The 17,320-nt window shown below is 46.2% G+C and overlaps 2 protein-coding genes and 1 long non-coding RNA gene across 7 annotated transcripts; 2 read left to right on the forward strand and 1 right to left on the reverse strand.

Annotated features, from left to right (window-relative positions):
* Window positions 1–297: 297 nt before the first annotated feature.
* On the reverse strand, window positions 298–11,546 carry LOC136112591 (E3 ubiquitin-protein ligase RBBP6-like). Of its 5 annotated transcripts, none has more exons than XM_071799265.1 (9): window positions 11,413–11,546; window positions 8,857–10,592; window positions 5,108–5,152; window positions 2,910–3,049; window positions 2,420–2,523; window positions 1,795–1,956; window positions 1,636–1,714; window positions 1,489–1,546; window positions 298–1,369 (listed from the first exon to the last, which is right to left on the reverse strand). In XM_071799265.1, exons 8-9 carry the CDS (start codon window positions 1,536–1,538, stop codon window positions 571–573), a joined length of 849 nt encoding a protein of 282 aa, XP_071655366.1. In that variant the 5' UTR covers window positions 1,539–1,546; window positions 1,636–1,714; window positions 1,795–1,956; window positions 2,420–2,523; window positions 2,910–3,049; window positions 5,108–5,152; window positions 8,857–10,592; window positions 11,413–11,546; the 3' UTR covers window positions 298–570. The 5 variants fall into 5 exon arrangements, with proteins under 5 accessions (XP_071655366.1, XP_071655363.1, XP_071655365.1 ...); XM_071799262.1 differs by having other exon boundaries at window positions 11,357–11,497; XM_071799264.1 differs by lacking the exon at window positions 11,413–11,546 and adding an exon at window positions 11,193–11,285.
* On the forward strand, window positions 5,014–8,032 carry LOC139825633 (uncharacterized). Its single transcript, XR_011735830.1, has 2 exons — window positions 5,014–6,560; window positions 6,920–8,032. It is a non-coding gene; the product is annotated as an uncharacterized lncRNA (long non-coding RNA).
* LOC136112528 (uncharacterized) lies at window positions 9,733–15,918 on the forward strand. The gene is made up of 7 exons (XM_071799046.1): window positions 9,733–9,914; window positions 10,554–10,623; window positions 10,974–11,870; window positions 14,551–14,598; window positions 14,697–14,812; window positions 14,971–15,063; window positions 15,753–15,918. Exons 1-6 carry the CDS (start codon window positions 9,733–9,735, stop codon window positions 15,035–15,037), a joined length of 1,380 nt encoding a protein of 459 aa, XP_071655147.1. The 3' UTR covers window positions 15,038–15,063; window positions 15,753–15,918.
* Window positions 15,919–17,320: the final 1,402 nt, after the last annotated feature.

Consider the following 17,320-nt stretch of genomic DNA (forward strand, 5'->3'; position numbering starts at 1 on the left):
GAATTTGTCAGCCACCTTCCGCTATTTCTTAGTCAAACACACCAATATGGGATGTTCCTGTTACTTGGCTGTTGCATATTTTAAAACATTTGTATCTTTAACAACTATTGCCTCTCTTTATTTTTACCTTCCCAGATTGTTTTTTTTTTTTAATTTAATTTCTTGTGCTTTTTGCTGCAGACAAGATGAGAAAGAAAACAACTGTCAAAGGGAAGTGTCTGCTGCATTGTTAATTTTCAATGACCTGACGTGGCTTTCAATATACAACACATCTGATTACAAACATACCAAACGAGGTTTCTTTCTATCATAGGTAGTTTATTGTTTGAAAAAATGTCTTAATATCTCCATTAACTGTCAAGAAGAAAAAAAAAGTGACTTGTATTAATAAGATTAAAGCCATTGTAAACTCAGTCAAACTTGAATTAAACACCACTGTCAAAGCACTATCTAATCAGAGCAAATCCCCAACTCAGAATTACCAAATAGTGATGGACTACAACCAAACCACTACAATAATACAGAATCAAAGCTTCTGACTTCCCAGTTTTCGTTTGAACATCTTCTGCTCTACCTGGCTCTCTTGGGTTTTTTTGCATCTTCAAAGAGCTCAGCATTGGGAAAACCTTCATTCTCATCCTCTCTTCTTCTCTTCCCTTGGAATCTCTGTTTATTTGCTCTGTCATCTCCAAGTGGGTTTTTCACCTCTTTTGAGTTTGTTGGATTTTCCGTGCCATGGTGCTCTCTTCCAGAAGGCTTTTCAGGGTGATCTCCAGCTATACAATGATTTTCATGGCTGTGCCCACCAGGGTAATCCTCCCTACGTCCCCAAGCGTAAGGCAAAATCTCTCGTCTGGTCTCAGGTGGATCAAACCTCTCTGGAAAAAAGTTCCCTCTGTTCGGTGGAAGTGCAGGCTGAGCACCAGCAGCACAGCCCTTGTCAGGCTTTCCAGACCATTCCCCATAGTTCCTCTCCCATTCTCTGTATCTTTCCTTTTCAAATGGATCCTGAAATTCAACCGATCTGCCATAGGCAGCTTTCATACCATATAGTGGAACCGCTGTGTGTCTGTTAAAATACTCCCTTTCTCCTTGCCCTTGAGGTGTGGTCCTTTGAGTGCGAGACTGGCCTCTGAATACTGGAGACCTTGACCCTGAGCGGTGATCACCACGCCACCTTGACCTGGAGCGATAGGTGAGACTCTTCCCTTTGCCTCTTCTTGGAGACGGCGGCAATGGCGAGTGGGAGCGGGAACGGGAACGGCTCCGTGATCGAGAGTCGGAGCGAGTGCAGGAGGAGCCTGATCGTGACTTGCAGTGGGTGTACGAACTTCCAGGGTAAGACAAAGCACTACAGCGAGACTTGGACCTTAAAAAAGCACAACACAGAAGAATAATGACACTATTTCAAAGCAGCCACTCTCCCCAGTTTTTTCCTCTCAGATTTGGTTAGGTTGTTTTTTTTCAACATTTCTGTACGATACTCACAGTTCCCAGGCTGCTTTGTCACCTGCTGAGCACATTGCCCTGGCTCTCATTGACGGACCTTTTGGAGTGGGGAGAGGAGAAAGAAAAAAATCCCATTCAGTTTATCTGGAGAGAAGGTTTTTAAGGAAATTCTAAGGTTATAGTTACCGGTTGTGGGGCCTGATTGTCCTTGGGGGCCCAGGAGATGTGGTAAAGCCGCTTGTCTTGGAGCAGGAACCTGACAGTCCTGGGGAATAAAGGCAAACGCATGGAAAAGAAGCCCTACTGCAACCCAAAACTCATGGTGTATATTGCAGTAAACCTCACCTTCTCTGCTGACAAACTGCTGGTGGGCAGAGAGGAAGAGCTGGAAAGTTCCGCGTTTGTCACCAGAGCAGCAGGAGGTGTCACCAGCGGTGGCGGCTGCTGCCAGAGCTGCTTACGGACCCTTTCTGTGTAGACAGTTCCATTTCTGAAGTTGTTCACAGCCTAGAGGCAGAAAAACCATTTACAGAAAGGTGACGTCACAGAATATATTCCAGAAACTTCAGCAGATCTCCACACAAAAGCCTCTGCGGAGTCAAATTACTTGTGCATGCCTGCAAATGCCATCAAACCTAAAATAAATCAACATACAGAGATAGGAGCCTGTCACATTAAACATGGATGTTAAGGATTGGCATTTAATCCTTTATTTAATACTTTGGTATTTAAACTCCTTCAGTGGTAACGCTGAATTTGAATGTGAGGCGACCACGCTAAACAAAACTGTGACCCGAATGGGACAAATTGTCTCTAAATTTAGAGTTGTGACCTTGTGGAACACCAGATAACGGGTTTGAACAGGAAATTCAGCCTTAGGCAATTCAGCCTTGCTTAAGGAGACGTAAATCCATATTTTTTACACACAGCCTTTTCTTGCAATCAGCTCATGTAAAAGTCACCGCGTTACCTGGCGTAGGAACTTGTTGGCAAATAAAGCATCCGGAGAAACATCCGTCCGGTGACAGGTTGGGCATTTATGTTCCTCAGATTCCAGTAACGCTGTCCTGATACCTGTGAAGAATTAGAGCCATCCAAGTATTTTTAGCCAAGCTAAGGACATTTTGTGGGTTCTAATCAATTATAAAAACACTTGGATGATTAATGGGGATATATGGTCTGGAATTAAGAGCACGAAGCTCTAAATGTTCAATAGTGTAAAAAGTTTCTCGTATGCAGCAAATAACTATTGAGTTTCGATATTCTGCTCTGCAAAGGAAAGCTTCTCCAAGCTTTGGGTTTCACCAAAGGGAGATAAGAGATGGAATTTTCAGAGACAGTGACAACGCTTCTTCCCCCATCACCACAGGTGCTGCCAACTCGCTGCCGTTGCCGCTCACACACTGACGCGGGGTTTCTCTCGTTGCCTTTCGGGTCAGTCCAATTAATCCCGTACTTACGCGTTAATAATCGGTATTGCGTATTTTCCGGTGTTTGTCAGCAGCGCGCCCCTTGTGCTGGGATCCTCAACCTCCATCAGGAAACTCCTGGGAATTCCTGTGCTCTTTTTAATCCTGGGAACAGGCTCAAAAGTTTTGTCCTGTTAGGAACAGAAATGCAGACATCTCTCATCTGGAGACCCACACTTCAAATGACATTTCAGTGATGATTTTAACTAGCGAAAGCTTTCAATCCTCTCCTTTTGCCAAGCATAAGGGCTGCGTGAATATTCAACAAAAGACTTGTGTAACGGAAACACACAAATATCCAACAGGTGGGGTCAGCAGAAACATCTCGGGTTTGTACGGAATCCTGAAAACTGCAAAATGTCATTAAAAGAGTTCAAAACAGAGAATTTTCCAGTAATACTGAAGTGGATAAACAGGCATGAAGGATCACAGAGGATGCTCTACAGCCATATTTATTGTCTACTCCCTAGAAAAAGAACACATTACATTAGAATTCCAGGTTGTCCCTCCCTGAACTCCTGGGTCCCTTGGGGCTCTCCCAAGGTAGTTCAGGGAGGGACCCAGGACTTCAGGAGGGACCCCAAACCCTGAACCCCTACAGAGCCCCATACGATACTCATAGTGCCCCATAAGTGACCCTTAGCCACCCCCGAGTGCCCCATAAATGGCTCATAGAGCCCCATAAGTGACCTATAAAGCCTCACAAGTGACACATGGAGCCTCATAAGTGCCTTTTAGTGACCCCCAAGCGCCCCATACCGACCCGCAAGTTCCCCTTTCATGCCCCATAAGTGCCCCATAGCGCCCCATAAGTGACTCATAGAGACTGGGTTCCCCCCTAAACTCCTGGGTCCCTTGGGGCACTCCTGGGGCCCCCCCAAAATCCTGGGTTGCTTTGCAACATTGCTGGACAACCTCTGCATTTCACCCCAAGAGAAACAATTCTTCATAGGATAATACTAAAATGGAATATTAAATATCACGTGTTTGGAACGCAAACCTTTCGGCTCTGTTTGTACCTCTGTAACTAATCCCATTTTCTTCCAAGCTACGTGTAGAACAATCTGTATTATCCAGTATTTTTAAGCTCTAGATAATTCGATGGAGAAGATCTCCACTGTCCATTTAATTGAGAAAATGGAAATTATTTGGACCTTCAAGCATTAATCATTCAGATCAACCACTCCTGGTTTTGTTTTTAAATGCATTTACACGCTTTCATCCACAAATCAGCCAACTATGTTCAACTTTTTATTTAATGGTTCTTTCATATACACGTTATTTTTTCAATGGTGATGTAACGCAGGTCAACAACTACGAAATATTTAATTCATCAGAATAATCCAGGAGTTCAGGTGGGGACCCCAAGGGACCCAGGAGTTTGGGAGGGACCCAGGAGTTTGGGAGGGACCCAGGAGTTCGGGAGGGACCCAGTCTCTATGAGTCACTTATGGGGCACTAGAAGTCACTTATGGGGCTTCATGAGTCACTTGTAGGGCACTATGGGGCACTAATGGGGAACTTGTGGGTTGCTATGGGGCACTTGGGGATCACAAACAGGCATGAACTTCCCCATGAGATTGCAGAACCAAGGACACATTCAGAATCGAGATTTAGATTTCCTTTGGTGGCTGCCTTCCAATCTGATTCTTTTCCTGAATGTATTAAATTAAATGAAGGAATTAAAATGCCAGAAATTTTAATTTCTGCAGCGAGAGAGGGAAGAAGTTCCCAGTGGGAAGAGTTCTCGGAAATGAACTCCAGCCTCGAAATTCAGACATCACTGTGCAATCGTCCATGTTACACAAACGCTTCTGTTCTGGCTGTTGCAAACCCCCCTGAAATGTCCGTAATTGAATTATTCCATGAAAATTGTGTCAGCTTCCGGCACAAAAGTAATAAAACATATGAAAAACAGTACAAACAGCTTCTGAAGTGCTGCCTCTTTGCATCTTGAAGATGAGCGATTCTGCAACGGGACGTTGGGGCTGAGACATCCCAGGACAGTATCAAAATACACACACATTTTCAGGGCAAAATAGAGACTTTAAATTATCAAATATTAAAGTATTGTTCACCTTACAAGACTTGTACAGCTATAGGCCACCGTATAGATTTAAAAATGGGAAGAAAACACTTTTTTCTAAAGTATTTGACAAGAACATATACCTTATATTCTATTGCAATACCTTAATAAGCTGTGCCAGAGAAAGAGGTGCAGGAGAGTCATCGATCTGTTCACAAAAAATGAAACAGGTATTCAATGGTACATTCCAGACAGAGCGCAGCAACCGCGGGACAGCAGCACAAAAGCACTGTCACAACTTCAAATGTTGTCGCCGTACTGTTCCACAGTCATGGGCGAACCTTACAGCGATTTATTCCTGCCGCACCGAGTTCTGCTTTGAAATGCATACAGAAACATGGAAAAAAGCCAAATAAACTGTATTTATGAACACGGAGCTTGTGTTGATACACATGCTAGTGAAAAATAGAGAAAAACAAATGTTTTCAAGAAACAAAAACCCACCTGAATTAGTTGGAATACAATATATGCAGTTTCCGTTAAAATAAAGACAAAATATCAAAAACCCGTCAGAGACACATAGTATTCAAGAAAAGCAACAAATCCAGGTCCAGACCATTTACCAGTCCAGTGTATCCGTGTGTTTCTCATTTATATAATATTTTAGCAGCAGAATGACAGTGTTTGCAAACCTGAAGAAAAACACCGCCCCCTTCCCAAAGGTGAATTCATAGCTGTGTAGCAACGATATTGAAATTCACGGCGATCCATCAAAGCCATTTTTGTACTCAGAGGGGCCCAACAAAATCACTGCAATCACACGGTTTTAGGAACAAATCCCCAAGTATTTAAGGACACGCCAAGGAAGCACGGAGCTGCACAGCAGTGTCCTCACAACAACGGCGTCACTCACCTTCTACCTTGCTGAGGCCGATATTTACAACGTTTACTGGAAAATACATTCTGTTAATGCTTGGAAAACTCATACAAGGCTGCGTTGGTTACAATTCAGCATGGTGTGCAGGAAAAAGGGTCAGATAATGTTTTTACATACGGCTTTTGGTGTTCCGCTCACCGGCTCCTTTGGACAAAGGTTCTATGTCACCCGGGTGGGGCAGCCGAGCGCCCCCTAGGGGAGGGGGAGCCTGTCAGCCCCGGGCTGTCACTGCCTGCTGTCCCCGCTGTCACCAGCGAGGCCTCTACAAACCAGCCATAACTTCCCCAGACTTGGAGCCAAACTGCTCCAAGGTCTCCAAGACAAGTCGAGAAGAATGACACGGGACAGAGGGACCTGATGGACCCACACTTAGACTTGTTTCCAGTCCTGCCTCATGTCCCATCTCTTGCTGCTCCTGACTGAGCTTCCTGGATAGGGACCTTGGTCTTGGTTGTTGCCGGCCTGGTCCAGGACTGTTGATGGACCCTGTCACCAGCAACCAGCTCTGCCTACTGCATCCAGACCCTGTGGGACTGTGCCCCTGCTGCTGAGTGTGCCGTGGATGCTGCCATCCCCCTTGGCTCCTTGCTCGTCACCGCTCACACAGACATCCTGCTCTCGCTGCTGCTTGACACAAACTTCCTTCTTCATGGGATCTCTGCCTTTAGAACCTCCTCAGGTACACAGGTTTTCTAAGATTCGTACCCTCTATAATAAAACCACTTGGACATCCTCCTCATGCAGAAGATAATTTGACTTATAACACTTAGAAGACACCAATGGCCCTAAGCCCTTGTCTAATCTCTTTCTGAAAGTATTTATGTCTCACTTCAGTAATGTTCCATGCCATGAGCAGTCACAACTTACATTCCAAGAGGGAAAACCACTTTTTCCTGTATATTTATTTGCTCCTTTATCTTTGTGTCTCAACTTTCATATCACAAGAAATAGGGAATAATCATTCCCAACTCTCCCCCTATCCTCCTTTTTTTTCTTTTTTTTTTCCTTTTTTTGTTCCTTTTTTTTCTTTTTCCCCAGGCACCATGGTCCATATCCCTGCTCACCCTTCCTGTCCTCCTCTGTACAATTTCAGGAGCCAGAGCCTAAGCTATCGTTATCACAGACCTGCTGATGCACTGCAGCAAAGACACAACGCATTCCCTCACTCAGACCAAGCGCAGTGCAGGGGGAACATGTTCAGCGTAGAAAACAGTTCATAATACGGAAGATGAACAAAGGACGCTGGGAGGCATTCTTAAGTTCAGTACTTTGTTAATATTGTGTGACTAAGACAAAAATTCTTATTCTGTACATGTAAACACAAAACTATTCTACACTGTACAAATTTCATCCCGATACACGGTGCTCTCATTTACTCCTTAGATAACTCTGGCCTCAGCCTCCCTACACTAACATTAATAGAAAATGTTCCCTTTTCCCAGGTCTGCTGGAGGACTCGTCAGCTACTTGCAGACTTTCCTCTTACCCTCAGTCCTTGAAAGTTTACCCTTCTTACACTGGAAAAAAGCAAGACTCAATGCATCTGGCAACCAAAAAAACGTTCACAGCAGGATTCTGATTTGCAGATGTCAAAGAATCCTGTTATTAACTTTGACCTTCAATTTTTCTTATCAAAAACAGAGAACGAAAGTTGGTACTGAAGTCCACATACTTTAGTTTAATCAAGATTACGATAATGTCCAGAACTATAGAGATCTTGATCCAGACATATCAGAAACAAGCAATGAGGTTTGGAAAAAAAGGTTTCATTCTGTTATAAACAGCAAACACAAATTCTTCATGAACAGTTTATTTGCTTATTTTCCCAGCTGAAGCCAGTCCAGAATTTAGTCAGGACAAACATGAAGATGAGATTTTAAGACTGATTTGAAGACAGAACGAAACACTGAAACTAGGCTTCTCATGAAAGAGAAGTTCTATTTAGATCCTTTTAAAGTGAAAAGCAAGTATTTGGTATGAAAGGGAAGAACATCAAAGCAACCAAGTTAAATGCAATATTAACACCAGACACACACTAAGAGCAGAACTGCAGGTGAACACGTTAAGGTAAACGAGTGTACTCAGTCTGACAAAACAACAAAGAAAAGTAGTTAAAACTACCGTTACAATAAATCTCTACTATCATCCTAAGCGATACTGTCTCACTGTAATATTCTCTATCACTCTGTTCACTGTTGTCTTTTCTATTTTACCTAAATCCTTAGGGCTGAGCATGATTTTTTCCATTTATTTTGCTACAGGACTCAGCACCAAGTAGTCTGAGCACTAACTGAAGCTGACAGGCAACCAAACTACACAAATAAGTTAGAAAGCCTGGAGCTCTACTGTAATAGTTTGGTCAGCGGTAGAAATGTGAATGAGAACTTGAGACAGAAATGTTTAAACCAACATTATTTAAGTGGCAAAGTCAGGCTAGGAAACGTTGGATCAAAACCTACCTATGCGACCTTAGTTCTGGGAATGCAATACAATAATGCATTGTATTTCCTACAATAACACCGCCTCACTTTGCACACAGAATGGATATACAAAAATGGAGCTAAGAATGTGCTGGCAACGAACAAGATGATCTATTTCAAACTTCAACTATTTAACCATCGAATCACATTCTTGTAATGAAGGAGGTTAAGAAGAATAAAGTACCTATCACCTCCATGAACTTTAAACAGCAGGAACATCAAGTGTGAAACATTATGTTTACGGAAATGTGAAAATACCGTGCAATAACTGAAGGTACCTTCAAAGTTAGAAAAGTTTAAAACCTCCGGTTTTGCAACATGTCAAAATAGCAGATTCATAAAAACTGAAGTAGTTTCTCATAGTATTATTGTTCTAGTAGTATTATTGTCCAAAACTCAAACATAGCAACAAGTTTATGAACTTTAAACTATTTCATAAACATGCCAAAAAAAAAAAAAAGTAATTTTGAGTAGAAGAGCAAAATGGTAGAGTACCTGACTGACTCTACTGACTTCCTCTTCTTCTTCTTCAGCTTCTTCCCCAAAGGAAAGCAGATTAAAATTCCTTTAAGAGAGAAAACACATTTACAGAAGAGAATAATAGAATTATAGAATCATTTTGGTTGGAATAGGCCCTCAAGATCACCAAGTCCAACTAGAATCTAACTCTGGCACTAAACCATGTCCCTAGGAATCTCACCTACCCATCTTTTAAAGCCCTCCAGGGATGGTGACCCCCCCGCCTCCCAGGGCAGCCTGGTCCAGTGCCTGACAGCCCTTGCCAGGAAGAAGTTTTTCCTCATGCTACTTTCCAGCCACTGTTCCCCGAGCCTGTAGCGCTGCCTGGGCTTGTTGTGATCCAAGCGCAGGGCCCGGCACTTGGCCTTGTTGAACCTCATACAATTGGCCTCAGCCCATCGATCCAGCTGGTCCAGATCCCTCTGTAGACCCCTCCAGCCCTCCAGCAGATCAACACTCCCACCCAACTTGGTGTCATCTGCAAACTTACTAAGGCTGCACTCAAACCCCTTGTCCAGATCATTGATAAAGAGATTGAACAGAACTGGCCCCGACGTTGAGCCCTGGGCAACACCACTCGTGACCGGCCAACAACTGGATTGGATGCCATTCACTGCAACTCTTTGGGCCATAGTAAAGCTTGAAGTACTATTTTATTAACAGCCAATAAACTTCAAGCCTGCTACTTTCATATTCTATGCACTCTTTTAAAAGAACTTTTTGCCCTGCTAAATGTACAAACTTCAAACAACTGTAATGCGTTGTTTTGCAATGAACCACTAATATTCAGAGATGCTCTATTCCTGAGACAGAACAATCAGGATAGTAAAGCATCAGTTTGAAAACGGCAAGATGGAATTTAAGCATTCCGCCTTGATTAATTTTCACAGACTCTTCAATGCTGACAACTCTGAAAACAGAAAAAAAAATATTAAAAATGCAACATCTCTAACAGAGCAACACCCAAGTAACAAACCGTATTTTCAAGATATGATGGCTCAAAAAGGCATCAAATGTACACGCATCCAGAGAATGTAATTAAGACAAAAAACCATCTATAAGAATTTTTCAAAAGTATTTCTTTACATTCTTTTGGAACCACTCAGTCACAATATGTTGGCTTTTGTCCAACAGAACTGGAAGCATACACAGTTTAGACTCTCGTTCTTGTACCCACTGCAAAGAGCATTACAGAGCTTCCATCAGCAAAAAAACTACAGCAAATGGAACATGAGAAGCACAAAAAGAAAAAAAAAGTAAAAATGATGATACAGGAATGAGAATTTCGGAGGTTGTCCAATACTCTATCATCGCCATTTCATACATACATTAAAGAAGCAGTTAGACTTTGTAAACACTTGCTGAAAATGAACCTCCCCAAAGCCTCTGACATACAACTCTTCAGGTATACATAATCGATTTTTTTTCACTGGGTTGCTTAACAACCTTAAAAAACATTGTCTGAATGTTAGTCAATATTTACTAAATAGAGATAAATTCATCAACATATTAAAGTTAAACCATAGTTATAACCTCTATTTTACAGAAAAGGCACGAAGAGAACAACACTGAATATAAAATAATTTTAACAACTCCTATCCCATTCAGTCATTGCCTTCCATACAAAGCTGGATGAAATTTCCACATGCTTCTGGTGCTTCTTTTGACCATAGTTCTGTATCTATATCTCCTGCTGTTGTCCGCGACAAAACCTATAGAGATAAATACATCATTAGTTTTATGGTAACTTTGTCACTGTGCAAATAATATCTTTGCTAAGTTAAACCGGTGCTTCTGAACTCCTTACATTACTAACAGCAGCAGACATTCGAATGTGCCAGGCAGCTGCTGTTATCCCAGACAGCATTGCCAGTTCCTAAGATGCAGTTCTGGCTCGATACACATAGCAAGGCTTTGAGGCCAATAAGCTGTGGTACCCGACACACGAGAGAAACCTAGATACCCTTTATCGCTTCCATAATGAAGCAACATAGGAAACACAATTATGCCTTAAATCTCCAAAGGCATTATACCTCTCTCATGAGCAATACCATTAAATCAAATGAAAGATCATATTAAAATGAAGAACTTAGGCTACAGTCAAGAACAGAGGAAACGAAACCCTTCAAGGGCTGCTGTGCCATGGCCCCACACAGCACACACCGCCTTCGCCTCAGGCCGCATCTTCAGGGGCTGCACCGCCTCAAACTATTCAAACCGGCCCCGCAACGCGGACACCACCGCCACCACCACACCCGTGTCCTCCTCACCTCCCCCAGCCCTGCCACACGCAATTCCTTCACACCCCGCACCATTCAGCAGCAGCCCCTGTGCACACCGCGACCCCCGCACCCGGCTCCTCGCAGAGCGCGCGATCCACGCCCCGAGCGGCCCCGCGCCCCACGCCCCGCGCACGCGCGCCAGCAGCGGCTCCCGCCCGCAGCCCCCTCCCTGCGGGGCAGCGCAGCTCCCTCACCCCCGCCGGCCTGGGCTCGCCCACGGCAGCCCCTGCCCCCGGCGAGCCCCCCTTGCCGTTGGTGGGGGCTCCTGGATGCAGATGTTGCTCATGGTGGGGAAAAGCGAGTCCCAGCAGGGGACCAACCATCCAGGCCCGGCAGCCGGTTACGCTTCGCCTGCAACGCTGCCCGCCCCTCCGAACCTCCCGCCATCTCGGACGCATCTACGCAGCCCAGGGAGGTGGGGAGGTGGCTGCCCAAGCCGGGAGGAAGGAAGAAGGACGAAGGGATGAGTCCCCGTTTGAAGTCTCTACGGGAGTCACTGAGGAACAACTTCCTTTCAGAAAGACCTGCAGCCTTCTCCAGACATCTGCAGCCCCTCCCCGTGACTCCCGGCCGGTGCTGAGGTCCCCCGTCCTCCCTGTGAGAGGTACGGTCCAAGAGTGCGCCGGGCAAAGCCTTCCGGCGGGAGAGGCGGCGCCGCCAGCCCAGTCCGGGCGAGGACGGCGGCGGGAGGTGCGGAGGCGCTGCCGGGTAAGGGGCTCCCAGCCAGGTTTGCGGGGCCGGCAGTCTCAGTGGCCGCCTGGGCCCACGGCTGGCGTGTTGGAAAGGGGAAATAAGCGGCGGGCCGATGGAAAATGACGCGGGAAGGTGGCGGGGCCGCGCGTGCAGCGAGAGGCGGGGCGGGCGCGTTTCCCGGGGCTGCCGTGGAGAAGCGTTGCTCCGGGCGGCACAGCCGGGGCTCTGAACCAGGCGGCGTTGCGGTAGCGGGAGGGAGGCCGGGAAGCGGGCTGAGGGAAGCGGGCAGGGGCTGAGCGCAGCCGTGCACTCGCTCCCTTCTAGGCCTGCGGGGCCTCTCCGCAGCGTTTCGGGTGTATGAGGACCAAGTGCTGTGTTCCTGTCGCCTGTTAGTATAAGCCACCTTCTGCAAAGCTGGATCCAAAGAGTGGTGGTTGTTCTTAGGCTTGGTTTTCCTTGCCGTTTTTTGTTCTGGATTGTTTGTGTCCCACTAGATTATTGCTTCAATAGACCTGCTGAGAATGGTGGGGAGGCAGGACAAGCAGGAACACCTGCTCTGTTTGCAAGGGGTTTAGATGTACGTTAGACAACATACAGCCATTGCTTCATTGTTCTTTCTTGATCCTGAGACGTGAGCAGCGTTTGGCTGTTTTGAGTATTTCTTTGACATGACATTGCAAGGTACAGGTGTACTTTTGTTCCTTGTTTCTTGACATTTCCTTCCCTGTTCCTTACCTCCTTGACCCTCCTGGATTTCCCTCAAAAGACAGCCGTAAAACATGCGCCTAAGCACTGCTGAGTTTATAGACCCTGAAGATGATGGCAGAAAACCATGTGTTATAATGGAGCGTATGTATTGTTATTGCTTAGCTTTCCAGCACTCTTCATGGCATAGACCAGTAAGTTGTCCAAGTTTTCAAGTGAGTTTTCCAGCCTGGGGTTTGAAGGGTTCTCTGTTATTTTGAGTAAGATTTTCTGAAGACGGTGCTTGTCTCAGTAAATCAAAGTTTAAATTATTGGAGATGATGTACGCCCTTTCTGGTTTTCTGATTTCCGTCATGGGTTTCTTGTTATGTTTGCTTAATTATTTATTTACATAAATGACCTAGTTATTCAGAAAACTGTATATAACTGTTGAAGGCACTGATTTTTTCATACTCTGTTCAGCTGAAGATAGAAGGGCACTGTCGAGGGTTTAGATTGCGGGGTGACAATCAAACCCTGGCAGATGTATTGTGAAACCCCTCTCCCCCCACTTCCCCCTTTTGCCCTTCCCACTCAGCACAGGCGATCGGGAGGGAAAGGAGGACAGAGAGAAGAGAGTTGGGAAATTAAAAATGTTTTACTAATGCTACTGATAAAATAGAGAAAATAATACAAAATATACAAAACCAATCTTGAAAGTCCCAGCAACTGCAGAGCAGGCACCCGAAGTCCTGGACTGGACTCTGCAGCAACCAGAGCTGGATTCAGTCTGTCACTGGCCTCAGTTCGCAGGGACGACTCGCAAGGTCCTCTCCTAATGTCACCACAGGGAAAAGGGACGAGATCCTCGTGATCTCCCACTTTTCTATGAAGTATTCACGTGAATGGGATGTTATACACACTTGGTCAGTTTTTGGTCACCTGTTTCTCGTTGCCCCTCTGGCGAGATGTCCATCCATGCTTATCAATAACCTCACATCCCATTGCTGTGTTCACCAAAACATGGATCTGGTTCTCCAGGAAAATGCAGCTGATATGGAGCTTTCGCTGACAGGGAAATTCACTACAAGAGAAACTTGTTTTTTAACAAAACCAGGACAGGCACCTGTTTATTTTGGAAATTCAGTTGTGACTTTCATTACACAGGCTCAGAAGGTAAAAATACCACCGATCTGGTTTTGAGGATGGGTCTCTGGCGTTTCTCTTTTTCAGAGTCCTGTCCTGTTGTGTCTGTTTAACTAAACTGTGGGCTCAGATGGGAAAATTGCGCACTTTCTGTAACTGAAGTTTGTACTGTTCTGATCCGCTATCTCCACGCTTTTCTGTTACTCTTTTAACTTTAATTCACATTTACTTTCTTGCACCCTTTAGTTCTTTGTATTTGGTGCCACGTTTCCTGGATTCAGAATCACTTCGCAATTTGTTTCGCTTTTTAAAAACATTTTTCTCTCTGTCTTTTGCCACTTTTCAGGAGTGATTATTTATCTTTATTTAATTGGCTTTTTAAGACAAGTCTTGCAATTAAAACGTCAATTACTTCAGAGTTTCCATTGAATGTCTGTCAGCATCCACGCACTGCTATAATTTATAAGTACACTTGTTGTGGATCACTGGAGTGTCACAGCTGTTACTGTGTTCATACTGTAACTGAAGAAATGCATAAGCTTTCAGAGAAGTTGAATAATTGTTAAAATTATAATGGAAAGGTCATAATGAATCAAGTGGTGATTTGGCAATAAGTTATGTAAAACTAAATGATCCGTAGCCGTTTATAGTCGCCAAATTTGTTCTGATAAATTGCTGCACAGAAAAGTGACCTTAGAAATGCACTGGTTTGCTTTTCTTTAAGTTATTTTTAAGAGATTTTAGTGTATTTAGTATCCGGAGAAGTGATAACTCCTGTCTGCATGGTGACTTTGTTAGGCCAGATTTAAAAGAAACTTGAGAGTTCTGCTTAGCAACATCAAATTGATGAGATTTTCTCTTTCAGGTGGAAATAAGGACAACACCAGAGCAGGATGCAAGAAGTGTGGCTGCCGTGAGTCTGTAGCTTAGCATTCCTGTGTATTCCGAATTACATCCATAAGTTACAAACCATCTTCTGAATTCATTTTATCTCTTTTATTATTTCAACAGGTGTCCCAGACCTTCTTGGCTTCCAGCCCCAGTGGCATTTGTGATCCCCAGGTCACCTCCCTCTCCCTGGGAGCGTCTGCTCCTTTTCTGGCTGCCAGCCTGGACTCGTTGAGTAGGCAAGTGTGACGTGCTGCCCCCTGCAGCTTCAGGTCTTGTCCTTGTGCTCATTGTCCTTGGACCACGTAGCTGAAATAACCCCGTACTTCACCGGCTGAAGTTCGGTCTTCCATGGTGCACCAGACGTTCTTGTTTTCTCCACCCCATTTTTCTGCAGGGCTTCAAGGAAGAACGCGAGGAGCAGGGAGCGTTCCTGGGACAGTTCACTTTCCTGGCGGCGCTGAATCCCAGCCAGACCTTCCAGCTGAAGGTACGGGGACACAGAGGGAGGGGAACTGTAGGAGAGGAGGAGAAATGCAGTTGAATGGTCAGAGGCTTCCCTGCCAAAGGGCACAGGCAGCCCTGTCCTTGAGCGTGTGCCACGCTGGCCTTTCTTCTGCTTTCACTTCCTGGTGGCGGATGCCTGCACTGCCGTCTTCTCTTTCATTTTGGGTGCTTAGTGCTTAGAAGCACCACAGTTGAAGCTGGAACCAGCTTGACTGTCTGGACCCCAAGTGCACACAAGTGGCCACATCCCGTAGGATGCACGACTGCTGGTCTGCCAGTTAGAGACCAGAAATACTGGGCTTCCTGAGGGTTCTGTAGGTGCAGGCAATGACCAGAGACAGGGAGGCCATTCTGTTTCCATGGCTTTCTAGAAAAGGCAAAGAGACGTCATAGTGACCCCAGGACGGGGTCTTCTGACTGTGGAAGCCTGTGCCACAAAGCAGGTGAGAGCTTTCCAGTGTATTTGCTGAGCCATGTGGTCGCTGCTTCTTCCTTTGCTGTTCTCGTGGCCCATGGGGTAGAGCAGGATAAGAACATCTTGACCAGGACAGCTCAAAAGCCCCCGCGGGGCAGCAGGAAGGAAGCTGCTGATCGAGGCCGTCGCTGCGGCGCTTCTGTCAGTGCTCACGGGCCAGAGAGGAAAAGGCGACTCATTTCTCCTTGTCATTGCAGAACGAGCTCCCTGGGGTCGTGAATTACATCAGGCTGCAAGTGCTGAGCAACTGGGGCCACCCGGACTACACCTGCCTGTATCGGTTCACGGTGCGCGGGGATCCGCCCAAAGATGGGGGAGAGGTGCCACTTCCATCTGTCAATAAATTCCATTAATGTTCACCCAGTGGAGTTCCCGTCTGCTTTGCCTGTGATGCTGCCTGGTCCTCCCTGAGCTCGCTGGAGCTCCCCGTCCTTCTCTCAACCCACCAGCTTATGGGAGACTTCAGGAGTCCACAGCAAGGTTTTCCTAATTAAAAGAAACAGGAAAACTCCGTAACAAATCTGGAGAAAGCCTGACATCCACACACTCGCTGCCTACACAGGAACATCAGCAAGGCCCTTCCTGTGCACTAAAGATGGAATTAATGGACAGGTTTCCTGTGCAGGAAGCAACTAAGGATCAGCTGGGTGGAACCATCTGTTGTTACCTGTTTTCACAAGAAGCAGAAGCTGCTTCAGCTGCCATCTTTCAGTCTGTTGCTGATGAGAAAATGGAAGTGTCTTTTTTTGTAAGAAGGCAACCTTAATTCGAAAGTTGGTTCGTGGACTAATTTGCTTCTCTGGGCACCTATGGACTTAATAGCCCAGGAACCCTTACAGAGTGATTAGCAAAGCAATCCCAGGACACTTAAGAGATCCCATGCCCACACCAGTCCGTCTTTCCTTTTCACCCGAGCTCCCCAGGCCCCAGGGCAGGAGCAGGCAGGGCAGTCGTGCACTCGGGCTGCACCAGGGAGGGGAGAGCAGGACCAGCGCTTGGCACCCAGGGCTGGGAGCAGCAGTTTGTGCTCTGAGCTGGGGCTTAGTCCATGTGCAAGCCCAGCACGGATCCAGATACCAAACTGAGGGTGTCAGTTCATCCCCGGTGCCACACGCACGGCACCTTCTCCCATCGCCTCCTCCCGATGAGCTGTTTTCCAGCCCCTTCCAGCTCAGCCCAGCCCAGCTCAGACAGCTGCGCTCTGGCTCAGGGCTGCCTGGGGCTGGTGACCCTCGGGGCAGCAGCAGGAACCGCTCTGCCCCTGGGTGTGGGGCTGTCCCTGCGCTGAGCCCTCGGGCCCAGGGCTGCTGAACTGGGCCATGGTGGGGCCCAGGGGTGCTGAGGTCCACAGGTCCCCCCGGTGTGTCCGTGCTGGGAGACACCTGCTCCTGCAGCACCCCTGGTACTGATCCCGAGCCTGGTCCATCCTCACCCAGAAGAACACTTTAGTTTGGTTTTTTTCTTAAAACTGGAGATAATTCACAGAATCACAGCATTGCCTGGGTTGGAGAAGACCCCAGAGATCATCCAGTCCAGGCCTTGGTCCAACTCCAGTCCGTTCACCAGATCATGGCATTCGGTGCCGTGTCCAATCTCAGGTTACAAACCTCCATGGCCGGTGAGTCCAGCACCTCCCTGGGCAGCCATTCCAATGCTGACCACTCTCTCTGCACAGAATTGCTTTCTCAGCTCCAGCCTCAATTTCCCCTGGCAGAGTTGAAGCCCCTGCCCCCTTGTCCTATTGCTGACTGCCTGGGAGAAGAGC

Source organism: Patagioenas fasciata, chromosome 25, assembly GCF_037038585.1.
Source record: "Patagioenas fasciata isolate bPatFas1 chromosome 25, bPatFas1.hap1, whole genome shotgun sequence".
Lineage (NCBI taxonomy): Eukaryota > Metazoa > Chordata > Aves > Columbiformes > Columbidae > Patagioenas > Patagioenas fasciata.